Genomic DNA, 18,184 nt, shown 5'->3' with positions numbered 1-18,184 from the left:
GGACCAGAGTACCCTGAAGCTGTTGTCTTATCGCGCGTGTAACCGTGTCAAGACTGTACCTCGAGTGTGCAAGGGAACTCATCCATCCATCCATCTATTATAGTTTTTTTCATGGTGAAGGAGGTAGACCAAGATAATGTAGATGTTACTTGTATAATAATAATGATAATAATAATAATAATAATAATAATAATAATAATAATAATAATAATAATAATAATAATAATAATAATAATAATAATAATAGTAATAATAGAAGGACGAGGAGGAAAAGGAGGAGGAGGAGGACGAGGAGGAAAAGGAGGAGGAGGAGGAGGACGAGGAGGAAAAGAAGGAGGAGGATAATGGTATTGATAATAGTATTGTTAATATTATTGTTATCATTATTATTATCATCATTGTCATTATTAGCAGTATTACCATTACTATTATATACCTGTAAATATTTAGTCATGTAACTATTTATATGAGTGAAAACAGAAGAAGGAGGAGGAGGAGGATGAAGGCGATTTAGGTGGAACTTCACATAACCACAAGATTAGGCAATACTTACTCAAACGGTTTTAGAATACGTCTTACAAATTGGCAAAATCATAGCGAATTCGTGTGTTTGTGGCCCGCCTAATATTTTCCTTCTCACGGCCTTTCCCAGGGGGCCAGGTGATATGTAACCACAATTATCACTCGCGACCGGAATAAAATAAATTAAATATGAAAAGTATTCCGGGTACTGCAGGGAGGGACGTTCCCCACAGGAACTGCACAGGTCACCAACTCTTTCAGTGTAGCATAAGAGAAAGTACAGCAAAATAAAGAAGAAGGAGAAGAACAAAAAGAACAAGAACAAGAAGACTTAAGAAGAAAAAGAAGAAGAAGAAGAAGAAAATGAGGAAGAAGAGGAAGAAAACGAAGAAGAAGAAAAAGAAAAAGAAAGAGAAGAAGAAGAAGAAGAAGAAAAAGAAGAAGCAGAAGCAGAAGAAGAAGAACAAGAAGAACAAGAAGAACAAGACGAAGACGAAGACGAAAAAGAAGGGAAGAAAGAAAACAATAACAGCAACAATGATGATAACGATAGAGACACAGACAGGAGAAAAATAACATGGTACTGCCAGGAACATAATTGAGGAAGAGGAGGAGGAGCCAACAGGATCACACAGTTCGGCAAGTCGAAAAATATAAACGTGAAAACGAGATCATAAAAAAATTGCGTCAGCTTGAAATAGAAAATAGATAGATAAATAGACTGATAGATAGATGGAGAGAGAGAGAGAGAGAGAGAGAGAGAGAGAGAGAGAGAGAGCACGGTAAGCCAACTTGTGTACTGTTAATCACTGGGAACGTGTAACAGACAGACGTGCGTGAGAGCAGCGAGGGGGGGGGAGGGGGGTACTGGCTCCTCTCCCTGTTAGCTATAAACCCACCACACACCGTTATGGGATGCAGCCTTCGTGGTGGTGGTGGTGGTGATAGTGGTGGTGGTGATGGTGGTGGTGGTGATGAGTTTTTTATCATCATTTTTATTTATTCCTCCTCCTGCAGCACTTTCTATAACTATTGTTTTTATTATCAGTTATTATTATTATTGTGGTTCCTGTATTCTTGTTATTATTGTTCTGGTGTTGTTGGTGTTATTGGTATTATAGAGATGGTGTACAACTGTTTTTACCAATGACGGCAATTAGTAGCACCAAATAGCTTACGTAATGAGTTTATTTAAAAGCGATACCAACATGAAAATAAACACGAACACCTAACATTATCTCCATACCTATCTCCTCCACACCGTTTTACATCCTCAATAGGTCTCCTCCACACCACCTCACCGACCAGTCACTCTTCCCTTGTTTGGCCATCCGAGGCAGTGATCCAGGCAACACGTGCGATCACGGTGGTCAACATTTTCCCGGCGAGACACCCACAACAGCGGCCAAGACGCCCTTGTTGTGCAAAAGGTCGAGGACGCGGGCCACCCTGTCCCTCGTGACCCTGCCGTGGGCCAGGTGGGTCTGCACGCTGGCCAGGAACATGCGTAGGCCAAGGTGCCACGAGGCCTCCACCGCCGCCACCGCCGCCTCCACACCTCGCATGGTTGTCTCTGCCTCTCCCAGTGTCTCGTCGGCCGAGGGAACACAGCAGGCGGCGAGGGTGGCCGTGTAGCTCCTCCAGTAGGACTCCACGGCCTCTTGCAGGTGGTGACTCAGCACCGCTGGGGCGGCGCTCATCACCAGCAGCGTCACGACGTCCACGAACGGATTCCCGACTCGCGCGAACTGCCAGTCGAGAATTTTTGCTCTATCCTGCTCGTGTCTGCCGACCATGACCTGGCCCGCCCAGTAGTCCCCGTGCAGGAGGGTGTCTGGCACTGTCCGCGCCGCCGCTGGCACCACGCCGAGGCGGCGAGCAATGGGAATGAGGTCAATGAGGAGCTTTTTCATGGAGTCGCTGAAGGAGAAGGAGGCCAAGTGTGCGAGACCCGACCTGACGTAACCATCCAAAAATTCGTCACCCCCAGACACACCTGGAAGGTATTGAAGAATACTGTTGACGCCGCGCTCCATGATGCACACTCGCCCGAGGGCGTGGACCACCGCTATGGCCTCCAGCATGGCCCTCACCCGAGCCAGGCCCAGGCCCTCCTTGGGACACACGACCTCGTATTCTTCTCGGAGATCATCCAAAACGAGCGTCATGGCGTCAAGGCTTGCCTCAGCGTAGATAACTTGCGGCACGGGCACCTGCAAACCGTGCTGGCAGCAGAGGTCAGTCATGACGTCGCTGCTGAGGAACCTGCACGCACCGATTTCCCGCAGGGCAACCTTCTGGCCCAGGACGAGCAGTCGTTTCACCGGATCGACGGGTAGAAGCTTCACGGCGAGGCGACAGTCCCTCCCTGCCTGCCCGCTGCCCTCCCCATCAGCGGCACACCTGAATGTCACAAATACCTACACGTCAGTACCCAGGTGAACCCCTTAAGACACAAACATAATAGCAGCCACCTAAACCGACCACTCTTTACCTCACATCAACGAAGAGGATCTCACTAAGGAACCCATCACTGCCGCCCTGTGCATCCACCGTGAAGGACGCCACGATGACTGGCTGCCTCCTCCAGTAGGTGAGCATTTGCTGCAGCCACGCCAGAGTGAGCTGGGAGGGCGAGCGCAGAGGGGCGGGAGAAGCCACACAAACATCCTCCCAGCGTGGCCTTCGTTCCTCTTCCACGGCCGCGCGAGACATCCTCACCACTGCAATGCCATACATGGAATGCCGTGTTACCCATCCATGACCGAAGCCGTGAACATCGAAGCCCCCAATCGGATCATCTTCCTTTCGGCGCCCTCCTAACACGCATGAACTCAATTATGGGTAAATAAAACAACGGAGAGGACGTGCCGGGAATTCACTGCGGCCTGGCAGCACCATTTTTCCACCTGTATAAGTTTGCTGATGCTGGGCCTGATCTGCCACGACGTCATCCACCACCAGCCCCACCTCCACCCTGCCGCCACCAGCCCCACCACCCAGCCACCACCACCACTACCCTACCGCCACCCCCACCGCTACCGCAACCACCACCACTACCACCACCATCACCAAAATGCCACCACAATCACTGCAGAATTTTTAGTACATCCTGTGTGTGTGTGTGTGTGTGTGTGTGTGTGTGTGTGTGAATTTAATAGGACACAAAATGCTTATTGACAATCATTAGGTGATGTTAACCTGTTTCACTGTGCCATTGTACACACACACACACACACGCACACGCACAGTCAGCCAGTCATTGACTCATGATAAAAACCTGTTTCATGTACTTTTCAGGGTGATGGCGGGGTTAATATGGGGGGAAGGGGGGATGGAGTTCACGAATCCCTTAGTGGGAGGTAAAGAAAACTGAGGAATGAAAGAAAGAAAGAAGAAAAAAGAAAGAAAGAAAGAAAGAAAGGAAGAAAGGGATGAAGAAGGATAAAAGAAGGAAGAAAGAAAGAAAAAAGAAAGAGAAAGAAAGAGGAAAAGCAAGGAATAAAGAAAAACAAAAAAAGGAAAAAAGAGTATATAGTATTACTTCCTTTCTAATGTTATAGTAAATAAAAATAAAATCTTAGGGCAACGAAAATACGCTTACATCATGTCAAAATGATATCATGTCAGATACAAAAATGAACAGAATACTCTTACTAAGCTTCATATACTCTTTAGGGAACACTTCGGCGGCCAGTCACACATTTGACAAAGCTTACGTAGGGGTCGTAGGCGTTTCCATGGGTAGTTTTATGACCCTGGTGGTAGTTCGACCCTTCTTCTGTACTACCAGGAAAGTGAAAACTACCTCATGTACTTTCGAGGGAACACTTCGGCGGCCAAGCACACACATGACAAGGCTTACGTAGGAGTTGTAGGCGTTTCCAGGGGTAGTTTTATGACCCTGGTGGTATAGTTTGACCCCTTCTTCTGTGTTACCAAAAATGAAACTGAAAACTCACTCTCACTCAAGGGAACACATGACAAGGCTTACGTAGGAGTTGTAGGCGTTTCCAGGGGTAGTTTTATGACCCTGGTGGTAGTTCGACCCTTCTTCTGTACCATGAACGTTAAAGAACACTCATTAGAACCAGATTAGTCTCCTTTTCTGCCTTTATAAATAGTTGATGAGAGGTGGAGACGTTTGAGAATACCAACCATAACTTCCCAACCTGAACTCGATCGATCCAAAAAATTTAAGTATAAAAAAAAAAAAAAAAAAAAATCACGCGACCAAATTTTACAGTAATGCTTTTCTTGACACTACAGACCATCACGTAGCAAACTTCCTCGACATTTTCTTCATTTCTGTCTGGTAAATATAAGCATATGGGACAGTGCGTGGTTGGCTGTTGAAGAATTAATTAATATGCGGAGGTCAGTCATCGTGAGGAGGCGGAGAGGCGCGGGTAACTGTTTCCCCGCTCATCGGCTCTTGACTTCTTCATCCCGGTGGAAACTAGCCAGAACCCCCCCCCCCCACAAAAAAAAAAAAAAAAAAAAAAAAAACAGGAGTAAGAGGAAAACAAAGAAGAGGAGGAAGAAAAGGAAGAAGAAGAAGAAGAAGAAGAAGAAGAAGAAGAAGAAGAAGAAGAAGAAGAAGAAGAAGAAGAAGAAGAAGAAGAAGAAAAAGAGAAAGAAGCAGAAGAAGAAGAAAAAGAAAGACAACAACAACAGCAACAACAACAACAACAACAACAACAACAACAACAACAACAACAACAACAACAACAACAACAACAACAGCAATAATAATAATAATAATGATAATAAGAAGCAGAAGCAGAAGATTGAGAGAAAAAAATCCTACCCCAAGCAGGTCACGCCAAGGAGGTTACAGAGGAGTCTTGTCTCACCAAATAAGAAAAACAGGAAGAGACCGAATCCAAAAGTTTCCTTCTCCCATCCGCAAGCCAAGCAGTGAGTATATTTCCTATGCAGTAAAGTAAGCGAGTCAGGGGCGAAAGGTAAATTAAGACAAAAAAAATAGCCCGCTAGCATTGCTCCTATAAAAGAGAGTAGAGAAGAATGGTTAAAAAAGAGGTCAATTTCGGGTATAATATCACGCAGGTTTGATTAAAAGAAGGTATCGTGGAGCCTCAAGACCGCCGCTTAGCTTGACGAAATAAGGAAGATAAAACAGCAAGATATCGAAGTTCTAGCATAATTAGGGATGATCTGATATAACCCATACGAAGAAAAATAACTTAACAGCCATATATATTCAGTTTTAGAAGTGTGCGGTTGTGCCTCATATAATGTACAGGAGTTCTTTCAGGCGATGGAACAAGTAATGCCAAATAGCAATATATCGGGGATTCGTTAGTATCGGATAAGGTTTGATACCACCCATACTAAAAAAAGGGAAACTAAACAGACATATATATTGTTTTAGGAGTATACGGTTGTAAATGTTATAATGTACGGTTGTTAACTATCAAACGAGGAATAAGTAACACCAAATAGCAACATATCGGGGTTTTGTTCGTACTGGAGAAGGTCTGTTAGCACCCACACTAAAAAGGGGAGACTAAACACGCATATATATTCAGTTTTAGAAGCATACGGTAGCGCCTGAGGTACGGGAAGGAAATAACGTCAAACAGCAAGGTCTCGGGGTATTGGCAGTATTAGGAAGGGTCTAACACCACCCACACTAAAAAGGGGAGACTAAACAGACATATGTATTCAGTTTTAGAAGCCTATATAGTTGCGGTTAGTGCATACGCGTGGTCTTTCATGCTAAACAAAGATAATGATTACATCCTACCACCGTTGCAAATTAACAGAGATTGGTTGATTTATTATTTGATTTGATTTATATGCGGCTTTCATACAGTTACAATAATATATAACAGAGAGAGAGAGAGAGAGAGAGAGAGAGAGAGAGAGAGAGAGAGAGAGAGAGAGAGAGAGAGAGAGAGAGAGAGAGAGAGAGAGAGAGAGAAAACATCCTGCAGGTGACCCCCACTTGAAAACTTAGGTAAAAAACACAGCACACCAACCACAACTTGCTGCACCCTGGAACCAGCTCGACGGGTTAGGTTGAGGCGCCCCGACCCCTCGCTGGCGGCGGTGGTGGTAGCGGTGGAGGAGGAGATGGATGTGGTGGTGGTGCTATCACGCCTAACACGCCCCAATAACACGTCTCGCCGCCCACATAGCACACGGCAGGGATAGCCAGCAATCTATATAGGGTGGGTATGAGCGGCGGGCGGTCCGGCCATCACGCGATACATATTTTATTATTATTATCTTTTTTTTTTTTTAATATACGTATCGCGCCGCAGGACTGTACTACAAGGGCCACATTCTTAAGCATTTCGTAGACCAAGCACACATATCGTCACCTTCGTAAACAAAGCGAATTAGTCATTATTTTCTACTTTACAAGAAATCAGAATAAAGAACTGTCATTATGTCATTTGGCTTAAGATTTAGGCAGAAAGGAAAAGGCCAATTCTAGAACACTCAAACCCTGAATGACGAAGGCAACTATACAAAAATGGGCGTCACATGTTGAAAAATTGATGTAGACAAAAACCTGGAAATCGCTGAAAAATGACTTAGGCGATTATTTTATGAGGGTGACGATATTTATCCCGGGTTTCGTAGTTTTGTTCATTTTCCAGGTGTAGTTTAACGACTGGTGGTAATTTGAAACTTTTTTCTGTACCAAAAACCCAGAAAGACAGTCCTTAGAATGCGACTGATCTCCTTTGCGGCCTTTGGAGATAGTGATGTGAGAGGCGGAAGCGTCCACTTCTTCCAACAAAGGTTTTAAGAGGGCGGCGAGGGGGGGGATTATTGAGACTCCTCTGAAATTCAATCCTCAATTTTCGGCATCTTCTTTTGTTTTATTACCATACGATACAACATCATGCGTCTTTGTTTTTGTTTTCTTTTACATATTTTTAGTTTGGCTCCTGATGTGTCTTTTACCGTAAAAATATAATTATCGGCCTGCTCTAAAGCATGCTGCAGGTGTGAAGGAGTCAAGCTCAAAATAAAAATAGCTGCAGATGAGGAAACTCTGCGGAGCACTGGCATAACACATCCTCTCTGGCGGGTTCTTGAGAGCCATTTTGACCGTAGTGAAAAAAATGTTGAGGTAAGCTTAAATATTTATGTGAAGATGCACTACTACAAAACACACGGGAAGCTCCTTTTATCCGCAGCCGTGAACAGTGACATTTTGAGTATTAAAGAAGGATACTTTTTTAATATTATTGTTCCCATCACTGCATTTGTGAAAGCAAGAGGGAAGGTGGCGGGGGTAGGTAGCCGCTACTTGGGGTCAACTCACACACACAACTCGCCTAACCTGACAGGGGTTCGAGCCTCCACCATGAACACGACACGCGGCACAGCATTTATAGTTACACTACCTGTCCTGCCCTGGATGAAAACTTTTTTTAGACTATGATATTTTCTTTTATAAGATCTCTCCTAGCGGTCATGCAGTGTTTGGTACTAACATCAGCCTTTGCACTAATATTAACTTAAATTGTTGATTTTACTTGAGGAACAAAGCCATACATAAAAAGATGTAGAGAAGAAAAAGAAAGACGTTGATAAATTCCACAGCAGTCTTGACAAACGCACCGCGACATCTTTAGCTTCAAGCGAACCAATCACTTCAATTATGCGCTGGAATTTCCCTCATTTTTTTTTTCTTTACTTTCTGTGGCATGCATTATAGACAGACTCACCTCCAGTAACTAGTTCACTTTCCCTCTCACCCTCTGTTCGTATTTGCCCCCACGCTGCCAAGCTTGTGGTACTTCAAGGGTTATGTTTTTGTTCATTTTTTTACTCAGATTGTTCTTATTCTGAACCAGTCTTGTTTTTTGTTGAACATCATTACTTTAATTTTGTTCACCATCTTCTTGGCATATCCAGACACCCTTCATGTGCAGGCACACTAGTGATAACCTTGCTGTCAGCCACTTACTGGATAATTTAGTTTTGCTCTGGTGCATTAATTTTGTTCTAACAGAAGAAATATAAAACTCATTTAACATGAAATTTTATTTCGTTATGTAATTTATTTTATGAGTTTGATTGTATTTTCTTCTGCTGATACATTATGTGGAGCTTGTGTTTTGCTTGTAAAATGTTAACAAGCTCTTTAAGTATTTTGGAAGAATGTATTGCTTTATACATTATCTTATCAGTGCACCTTTTTTTTTTTATATACAGAGAATTAATTTAAATTTGTTATATTCATCACTGCTTTGTTTTTATATTGACTGTAATGCATGCATGAATACACTGTTATATGAAAACTGAATTTATCAGAAAATTATAAACAGGGAAGAACCAATTTATGGCCAATTATAAATGAACAATTTACAAAATTATGAGTATGATTTTATTGCCTGATAGCATTGAAACACACCTGTAGCCTTAATAATACCAATGATAATACTGATGTACCTAGATACAAATTGCTTACATACTCTTGCTTGCAAAAGTTTTTATAAAGTGTTATCCGGGCCACTGAAGTACCAACGTGCAGAGAGGGAACCATCCACTCAGTGCACCGGTGGCCCAACACGCAGTCAACATGTTAAATTGTCAGGTACACATGCAAAGTTTTTCACTCTTTCACTGAGGGTAAAACTGCTTGGCAATGGACATCTCTTTTCTTTGTTCTCAGATACCCATAACACTTGCGACTCATGTTTCTTAGAGTGCAGCCAAAACATCTTCACTTGGCCAGCACTAACAACCTTTTTGTTATGACAGTTATGACAGCTAAAAATGGGCTGTGGGTAGAGAGCACTGGATCTTAAAGCTTCATTTTCCTCTTGAAACTTTTGATTATCGTTTTTAACCATTTAACTTTCTGTTGCAGCTCTTCACTATATTATTTTTTTATTATACTATACCTACTTCAACAAAAACAACTGTATCACTTTCACAAGCACTTTGTTGATCTTCTCTTTCCCTGGTGGTCTGTTGGTCACCACACTCACTGGAGTGTTCTCCAACACTAGGCTCATCTTTCACAAGTTTCTTGGTCGGAACAACTAGGGAGCCAGTGTCACCAAATTTGAAGGCACCATCATCCCTTCCAGACACAATATCTTGAAGAGTTCTCTTGAGGCCACAGTTTTCCGCCTTATGATATCCATCAAAGGCCACCTCAAATGCACTTTTAGTCCCTGAAACAAAAATAGAAAAACATTCAGAAGGCAAAACTGACATTATGCAAGAGTGCTTAAGCTATATGTATAGCTATATATGTATAGTATAATTACCTACTTAGATAAACACACACACACACACACACTTAGCGTTAGGAAACATGTGCCATGTTGTATGTTCACTGCATGATTACTTTGCTGTCCACCAGCATAGTATTTACTTGCAAGCATTACTTTCACTTGCATTATAACAACCTTAATCTAATTTTTGTGAGCTGTTCTGTATTACATTTTGCTTCATTTCAGTAATATTTGCTTGCAAACATTTGTAATACTTTTTTGTTAGGAGTAGAAACCTTACTAGAATCTTCCAATTCCTTAAAACATTCCCGCGTGGTCAGTGTGCGGGCATCATGTCCTGGAGGAGCCAGGTTCAAGTCCCACTCAAACCACACAAGCACATCATTAATTCACAAACTCATAAACGTTCAACACACACACCATTCATTCATTCACTCAGAGACATTCACCCACATACTCCATACACATGTACTCACACCTGGTACAACAGTGTGTAATCACATAACATACCGTAACGCAAGAAGAGAGATGGAACTGCATCGTCCTTCAAAGCCCGTTGCCTCACAGGTCTTTCAGCTCCAAGGAGGCGGTATTTCTTATCATCTTTGTAGTCATCTGGGGTGAAATGAATGGAGCACACCACTCCATACTCTGGATTGAGATCATTATTCCTGCTACAGGCCTGCAACCATTGCCGCCTCAATTCCCTTCCTTTCGGAAAGCGGAAGTATCGAATGTTTGATCCTGCTGTTATTCTTCGTGTGTTCCCACACCAATAAACTGCACAATTGCCCGGCATGTCTGGAAACTTGAAAACAGGTCACTAATCATCAAAGGAAACATGCATAGGAGGTGTGTAACTTGACACATTTTTTTCAACAGTTTTCTTGTTTTAGTAGCTGTTCAAAAAACACTATGCATTCATTGCAAAACAAGATTGCAATTATACAAAGTTTGGCACCACTCTGTTAAGTACACTTGAAAGGTTCAAAAAGTTGATTCAATTGTCAGTGGCGTCTGGTGACCCTACATTCACAGCACCATGATGCTGTCAGCTACCTTGGAAATCCACAGATGGCGAGACTTTGAGGCGGTCTGAGCAGTTGGCCAAGTGTTTCTGCGAGGAAAAAGTGACTCACTGAATAAATTGATGTCTAACAACCTTATCAAAGTATTTATGAATGTGAAGTAGAAAAGTTGATCATATTTTATCCACTAGAAATTCCTGTAAAGAATAGCTATTGCAATAAAGCCATAAAAGTTTTCTTTATCAACCTCTTAGAGTGGAAGCTACATATGAGTTGTGGTTGGTTTGGCCAACCAAATATATTCTGGATTTGTTTGTGCTTTGCAAACTGAGACTGTATCTCAGCAGTATTAAGACCCTTGAGGACCTGATAACATGATTAAAAATAATGTGAATATTTAACTTCTTTCCTTTATTAAATTACTGGTCCTTGTGCTGAAAAGTTTTCAGCCAGTTTCATAGCAAATTTCAGGGATTTTATTTTCGAAGGGGGATTTAATTTGAAAAAAAAAAACAAAAAAAAACAAACATATTTTTCATGTCCTGTTGATTCAGTAAAAAAATGCTGTTTACATTTTACAAATGTGCAAACCAAATGTCGACAGTATTTGGATGCCACTTTTGTACTTTCTGCACTGCAAACATCGATCACCGTACTTTCTCGAGAAAATTAATTAATGGAAATAGTTACAGAAACAAGTGATGTTTTAAAGAAAACTGGTCTCATATAGATATAATAATGGTTTTAATCAAATGATGGGTGAACAGCACCATTCTGCATCAAAATACACCACAGTATAAAGGAATTAAGCAACAACAAGACAGAAATTAGGATCACAGGTGAGAGCCTTTTTACTTAACAATCTAGCACAAGTATGATAGTGACAGCAACATTTATTTCTAGAGAAAAAAAATTATAGGAATTTCCCACAGGAACATGTACCCACGCCTGGTATTGTATTTGCAGGCCTGTGTACGGTACATCACGTGCTTGATCACATGTGGACTAAATCTTTGAGAAGAGCGGTCCTGGATGTGGATCAGAGTAACACGTCACTGGCTATGGAGTTTGTTTCTTCAGAGCTTTCACGCACAGAGAAGGATAACTTACTCGCTAAATAACAGAGAGCATCGCAGATATCACTGGGCAGCATCTTAAAATGTAATACTGATCTGAAAATAAAGACCATTTTCCTACAAACTCCTTCCTGCTGCTGCTGCTGCCTGTGATATGGAGCATTCAATATATATGAAACAAAGGCTTACACTCTGCCTTCCTTGTATGCACTGGTCATTCTACTACTTCCCAAAGAATAAGTAAAAGACTAATTTCATCTCAAATTGTAAAGCACCTATATATTCATTCCTACAGTTTACAATTCTGTCCTGGCAGTATACAGAAAAGGCTAGTGTAACAACATGCACCAAATCATTCCCTTACAAGGCATTTGTAGACTTCACTTAAACCAACTATAATAGGTATTGTTCATAAATGCCTAGTTTATGTGTTCCTGATATTTTGTCAGTTATTGATGTGCAAGGATGAAAGTATATTTGGGAACGTTGTCCAAGCATTTCATTCTCTTTAAGAGTGGCTGATTGCCCCTCAGAAAGCTGGACCTATATGATTGTGTGACTTCATGACGTGGAATGTTCACTCTTATGACATACAATTCATATACCACATATTCATATATCACAAATGGCAGTCATTTCAAATTATCAAGATCTGATGTGTATAATCTATCTTGGTGATCTAAAAGTTTTCAAAATCTGAAGACTTGGCTACACACAGACCTCTGAGAACTAACCCCTAATGAATGAGTGACTCTCCACAGCTATGGCAGCTGAAATGTAGCCCAGGATTTTGTGGAGTCCTGTATCTAGTGATTTTTTACACCTCTGCAAGAACATGTATTTTTTTTTTTTTTTTTACGTCGTTGCCTGTTGCGCCGGTAGGCATCTTCCTGGTGGGGCCTGATGGTCGGCCCAAGGCTTCTTCCAGGTGGGGCCTGATGGTCGGCCCAAGGCTTCTTCCAGGTGGGGCCTGATGGTCGGCCCAGCCCGTTCTGGTGCAGGCGAGTGTTTATAGTGGCGCCATCTTGCATCTTGCATCTTGAAAGAGACTGTTACATGACACTACAATTAAGATAACTCATGTCAAAGGCAAGATGGCTCTTCACTTCCAAACTCTGCCAGAAACTTTGCAAACACTCCCCTCTTCTCCAGGAGGGTGAAGGCCCCAAGCAGCCTGTTCTGAGATATGTTGTCACTGCCAAGGAAGTCATGAAGGCTGACTGCCAGGAACATGAAGCCATACATCCACATCTCCTCCACATTGGCCATCAGCTGCTCAAAGGTGACCCCCAGCTCACCCCCCCCTGCCTTCACCACCCTGCAGAGGACGCCCCAGTAATCTTGCATGATATCCTCCAAGTGTTCCTCTAACACATGAGGATCAGTACTCATAAAGAACATGGACATGACATCACTGACAGGGTTGTCCAGGTGACAGAACTGCCAGTCAATTATGTTTGCTGAACTTTCGTCTGCAGAGTACAGCAACTGTCCAGCCCAGAGGTCCCCGTGCACTACAGTCCTGAGCAGCTGGTGCCTTCTTGAGGTGGAGAGAATGTGCCTCGTCAAGGGACTAAGTGCCTTGAAAACCTTGGAAAGAGATGAACCTGCATACATCTCTGTGAGGGTCTTCATGTTAGGGTCAAAGAACTGGTCATAAAAGTCAGTTTTAAATTCTTCAGCCAGAGGGGAGAGGTGACCCCCCTCCTGGTGCTGGTGCAGGTACAAGATGCCAGCACCATGAATCAGTGCCATGGCCTGGAACGCTGTCTTGGTCTGGGAGAGTGTGCTGCCATCCCTCACGATGACACTCTTGTACTGGTCCACACTGAGGTCCTGGAGCACAATGGTGATGGCAGTGTCAGTGCAGGCAGCATAGTAGACCTCTGGCACAGGTGGGACAATGCCACTCTTTGCACAAATGACCTGAAACTTTGGGGAGCTCACAAACAGGTAAAATTCAACTTCACGTTTGGCAAGTCCACCATTTGCTAGGAACTGAACTAACTTGGGATCCTGAGGCAAAAACTTAAAGACCAGTTTGCACTCTTCTTTCTTCCCATCAAGAGCAGTATACTGGATCCTGACAAAGGCAATTTCACTTAGGAAACCCTCTCGCTCTCTTGGAAGAATGGAGGACCAGAAGTTGACAGTGATGGTGCTGCCCTTCTTGTGTGACAGCATCGTCTCCAGCCACTCTTGGGTTATATCTTTATCACCTCCTAAAGGCTGTAAGCCCGCCATGGCCGAGATGTTTCTTGTGTATGTCCAAGGACAACCGTTTTTATCCCCCTGTAAAAAGGGAGACATGCTGGTATTGTTATCATTCTCTGCCTTCAACATTTATGATGGTTGTCTACCAACGTTCAGCAATGCATTAGTAAATGTTTAAATTAAAGCCTTGTGCATGATATGTGTATATATATATATATATATATATATATATATATATATATATATATATATATATATATATATATATATATATATATATATATATATATATATAGGTATTCCTTGAGTTACAATGTATGTGACTTACAACCACTTCCACTTATGACCAGACCAGTAATGTTAGTAATATATACTTGGTTTAGTAATGAGTTGACATTTTAAATATCCCACCCCTGATAGAGCAGCTGCTTGTTTACACAACGCTCCTGCACCTCCCCTCCCACTCCCACCCCACAGCCGTCCTTGGTCCTCATGTGATGGCAGGAAGGGGAAGTGTGGGTGGGATGAGCCAGCCCTCCCACGCTCCCCCCTCCTTAGACTTTAAGATAGGAACTTTTTGAATACTTCCTTCTTCTCCATGAAATGAACGACAGCCTTGACACGGTCTTCATCAATTTGGTTCCCTATCATTGCTGAGAGGGAGAGAGTGAAGAACATGTAGCCATAGATCCACATGGACTCCACATTCCTTACTAAGTCTGGGAATGTAATATCAACTGGAATGCCATTCTTCTTCAGTGACTGTTCAAGGCTTTCCCAGTAACATTCTAAGACTTCCGCCAAGTGTTCAGTATATGTGTGCGGTGCCCCACTCATCAGCAGGAGAGAGACAATATCACAAACAAGGTTTCCAATGCGCGCAAACTGCCAGTCAAAGATGCAGGCTTCTTGGTCTCCTTCCGAGAACATGACATTGGCGGTCCATAGGTCCCCATGGATAAGTGTGTCCACAAAGGGGTGTTTCTCCTCCACTGTGAGGAACTCTTGTGATAAGGGCAGGAGGGATTTTACATTGTCCTTGATGTGTGTTCCCTCTAATATTTTCATCTGTATATTGATGCCATCAACAAGAAAACTCCCCAAGTTAGAGGAACTGAAAGAAATGTCCACTGGATGCTTTCCATGGTTCCTGATGGTGGCGATCCCTGATGCATGAATGACAGCAACTGAAGCCAAAGTGCTTTTGATCTGCTGAAGAGAGTTTCCCTCAATAGGTACAGACAGCTTGAAACCTTCACTGTTCAGGTCATGAAGAACTAAGGATAACTTTCTGTCTCTGAGTTCAGCCAAATAGACATCTGGGGCAGGATGACACAGTCCACTGTTCTTGCAGAACAGCCTGAATTCCTCAGTTAATGTGTGCTTGTAGAACTCAACCTCCCTCTCCCCCAGGCAATTTTTCTCCATAGTTTTCATTATCTGGTCACTTTCTGGAAAGAATTTAGCAACCAAAGACCTCTCCTCCTCCTTTTTCTCATTCCCCTCACCACACACAAAGAATGATATCTTTATAAAACATATTTCACTCAAGTATCCACTCTTGGTTTCAGGCTTTTTCATGGACCATGTCTTGATCTTCACAGAGGAACCCAACTTTTTCTCAAGCACTTGTTCAAGCCAGGTTTGGGTCATCTCTGATGGCGAGGAAAGTGGAGACAGAGACGGCGAACCTTCCATGGTAGGCTGCTCACTTGTGTCAGTCTTGATGAGGTTGGTGGATTTATCCTGAAAGTAATTGACTGTTGAGTGCCTGTTAGAGTTTAACTGTCTAGGAATGGGGTTTGATGATGAGTAACAAGGGTTCCCAAATGGTGGGTCATGACCCCCTTGGGGACCGTGGAGGATTGGCTGGGGGGTCACGAAGCCCTGCTAGTAAGAAATGGCTTGGGCGAATAATTTTTATACCATCATTTTGAGATAGTTTTCTGTTTTTATTCTGCTGGTGCTGTGTGTTTCTGCTGGACTGTTGAGAGAGAACAGGGCATCTTTTGGTCTGGTTGTAGATAAAAATTTGTGTATTAAAAAATGTTTAAGATGTACTTCTGATATCAGGGGGTGCCATGCGTTTCAAGATTTGGGGAAAAGGGAAACCGCTGATGTAGGTTTGTATCTTGATGTAGTTTCTTTTTAATGCAGTCTCTTATTGTTCATCATAAAAACTTGTCTTGTTCATTTATATTTTCTTTTTTTCTATCTTCTCTTATGCAGAGTAACGAGTGGGAGAGCTCACACAGCTGCTGTAGTTGAGCCGCACATGACGCACCTTTGTATGAGACTGAGATAAGTGACACATTCTTCAAGTTGGTTCTTAAAGTAGGAGATTTGAATGTGAAATGTGCAGTGTGAAACTCAAAAGCATACACGGTGCCAAGGATCTTGGGGTCAAAATTCTGTTGAGCCTCAAATTTTCCCAGCAATACACTGAATCAGTGAATAAAGCCAACAAAATGTTGGGCTTCATTAATAAAAATTTCTCATTCAGGAATAAAGAAGTAATATTACCACAGTACAATTGTTAAGTCTGACCTCATTTAGAGTATGTGGTTGACTTTTGGTCTTCCCATAATGCAAGGGATGCTGCTAAATTAGAATGTGTTCAGCAACAAAGATGATCTCTTCCTTGTGGGACAAACTTTATGAAGAAAGGTTGTTATCTCTTGAGAAACATCACCTCCACGGGAAACTGACTAAAGGTTTCAAAGTACTTCACGGCTTTATGAATGTGGACAATCTAAATTGCCTATAATCGACACAAACGTGAAAAAACACACATCAGTGTAAAAAAATAAACTCGGACTGCACTTAAATCTTTTCACCAATGTTATTAGACACCTCCGCTGGTTGTTAAACACAAATGGTTCATTTAAAAACAAACTCGTCTGCCACTTCCTTCAACTTCATATTCACTAAAGTAGAAATGCAAAGTCTATCACCAGAAAAACATGAACCACATAAGAAAATTGTTGGTTAGGTGAAACTGTAAATTGTCCACTATTTTTTTACAAGGGAAGCAGCTCAAGGGCAACAACAACAACAACAACAAAAAGCATGTAAAAAAGCCTCCAATCATCACTGCTTCTGAATTAAAAAGTGTCCAAAAGAGAGGTCTATGCTGCCTCCTTTCCTGTAAAATATGTATTACCTCACCTGCAACAGTGTTAAGTACAAGAGACCATGTTCATACCTTTCTCGGCTCCTGTTTGGCCTGGTGAACGGCGCCCCGCACAGGTATATGGAAGGACGTGTGGCAGGCAAGTCAGGTGTGTCACTGCTTGAGGGGAACAGAACTTGACCCGTGATGATGGAAGGCAGGCAGATCAAAGTGTGGCAGGTAACTCAGGTGGCAGGTAACTCAGCTGACAGGTAACTCAGCTGGCAGGTAACTCAGCTGTGACAGGTAACTCAGCTGTGGCAGGTAACTCAGGTGGCAGGTAACTCAGCTGTGACAGGTAACTCAGCTGTGGCAGGTAACTCAGGTGACAGGTAACTCAGCTGACAGGTAACTCAGGTGGCAGGTAACTCAGGTGGCAGGTAACTCAGGTGGCAGGTAACTCAGCTGACAGGTAACTCAGCTGACAGGTAACTCAGCTGACAGGTAACTCAGCTGACAGGTAACTCAGGTGTCACCGCTTGAGGGAACAGGACTTGCCCCGTAATGATGGTGACGCAAGGGCAAGCAGATTATAGTAGATAAGAGCCCCGTGCAACAATGGGTAGTCAGCTGTTGAGTGTTGACCTCGCCCAGCTGATGTGACCGTTATGTCCAAAAGGTTATGTCCCTCACCCCAAGTATTTCAGGCCAGTAAAACATATGTATAGTCTCCTTCAGCTCATCTAAAGAAAAATACCGGGGATACGAAACACCAAGGCACCCATATACTTTGCATGCAACATTTTTCACGGCAGCTTAATTAACGTAATTTGTGTTCTCTTTAGTGAATGTTTAGGTAGGGTGTGTCGGAGAGTGTCATGTCCAGCCCCAACAGGGTGTAAAGTCCATCTTATCATGTTACGATATTGATTTTCAGGAGACAAAATATCTAAAAATAATATTTTCAAAACACTTCAAGGGCCGGTTAGTGATCTGTGG

The 18,184-nt window shown here is 42.6% G+C and overlaps 2 protein-coding genes across 8 annotated transcripts; both read right to left on the bottom strand.

The window, feature by feature from the left end:
• Positions 1-1,692: 1,692 nt before the first annotated feature.
• Positions 1,693-3,858, bottom strand: LOC126984969 (uncharacterized). The gene is made up of 2 exons (XM_050839200.1): positions 3,017-3,858; positions 1,693-2,925 (listed from the first exon to the last, which is right to left on the bottom strand). The coding sequence occupies exons 1-2, from the start codon at positions 3,259-3,261 to the stop codon at positions 1,893-1,895; spliced, it is 1,278 nt and encodes a 425-aa protein (XP_050695157.1). The 5' UTR covers positions 3,262-3,858; the 3' UTR covers positions 1,693-1,892.
• Positions 3,859-8,539: 4,681 nt separating this feature from the next.
• LOC126985000 (uncharacterized) lies at positions 8,540-17,604 on the bottom strand. 7 transcript variants are annotated; one of them, XR_007738270.1, is made up of 4 exons: positions 17,279-17,588; positions 10,815-10,872; positions 10,266-10,556; positions 8,540-9,692 (listed from the first exon to the last, which is right to left on the bottom strand). XR_007738270.1 is itself a non-coding variant. In XM_050839226.1 (2 exons), exon 2 carries the CDS (start codon positions 14,101-14,103, stop codon positions 12,943-12,945), a length of 1,161 nt encoding a protein of 386 aa, XP_050695183.1. In that variant the 5' UTR covers positions 14,104-14,151; positions 17,279-17,582; the 3' UTR covers positions 11,511-12,942. The 7 variants fall into 7 exon arrangements, 2 of the variants coding, with proteins under 2 accessions (XP_050695183.1, XP_050695184.1); XR_007738269.1 differs by having other exon boundaries at positions 10,266-10,563; positions 17,279-17,582; XR_007738268.1 differs by having other exon boundaries at positions 10,266-10,872; positions 17,279-17,604.
• Positions 17,605-18,184: the final 580 nt, after the last annotated feature.

Source organism: Eriocheir sinensis, chromosome 58 (assembly GCF_024679095.1).
Source record: "Eriocheir sinensis breed Jianghai 21 chromosome 58, ASM2467909v1, whole genome shotgun sequence".
NCBI classification, from domain to species: Eukaryota; Metazoa; Arthropoda; class Malacostraca; order Decapoda; family Varunidae; genus Eriocheir; species Eriocheir sinensis.
This window is presented reverse-complemented; position numbering and strand designations above follow the sequence as displayed.

Excerpts from the sequence above, each read along its gene's own strand:
- LOC126984969 (XM_050839200.1), bottom strand. The coding sequence starts at position 3,261 with ATGTATGGCATTGCAGTGGTGAGGATGTCTCGCGCGGCCGTGGAAGAG. Across the intron at positions 2,926-3,016 it reads ATCCTCTTCGTTGATGTGAG|GTGTGCCGCTGATGGGGAGG; the intron begins GTAAAGAGTGGT and ends TGTGACATTCAG.
- LOC126985000 (XM_050839226.1), bottom strand. The coding sequence starts at position 14,103 with ATGGCGGGCTTACAGCCTTTAGGAGGTGATAAAGATATAACCCAAGAG.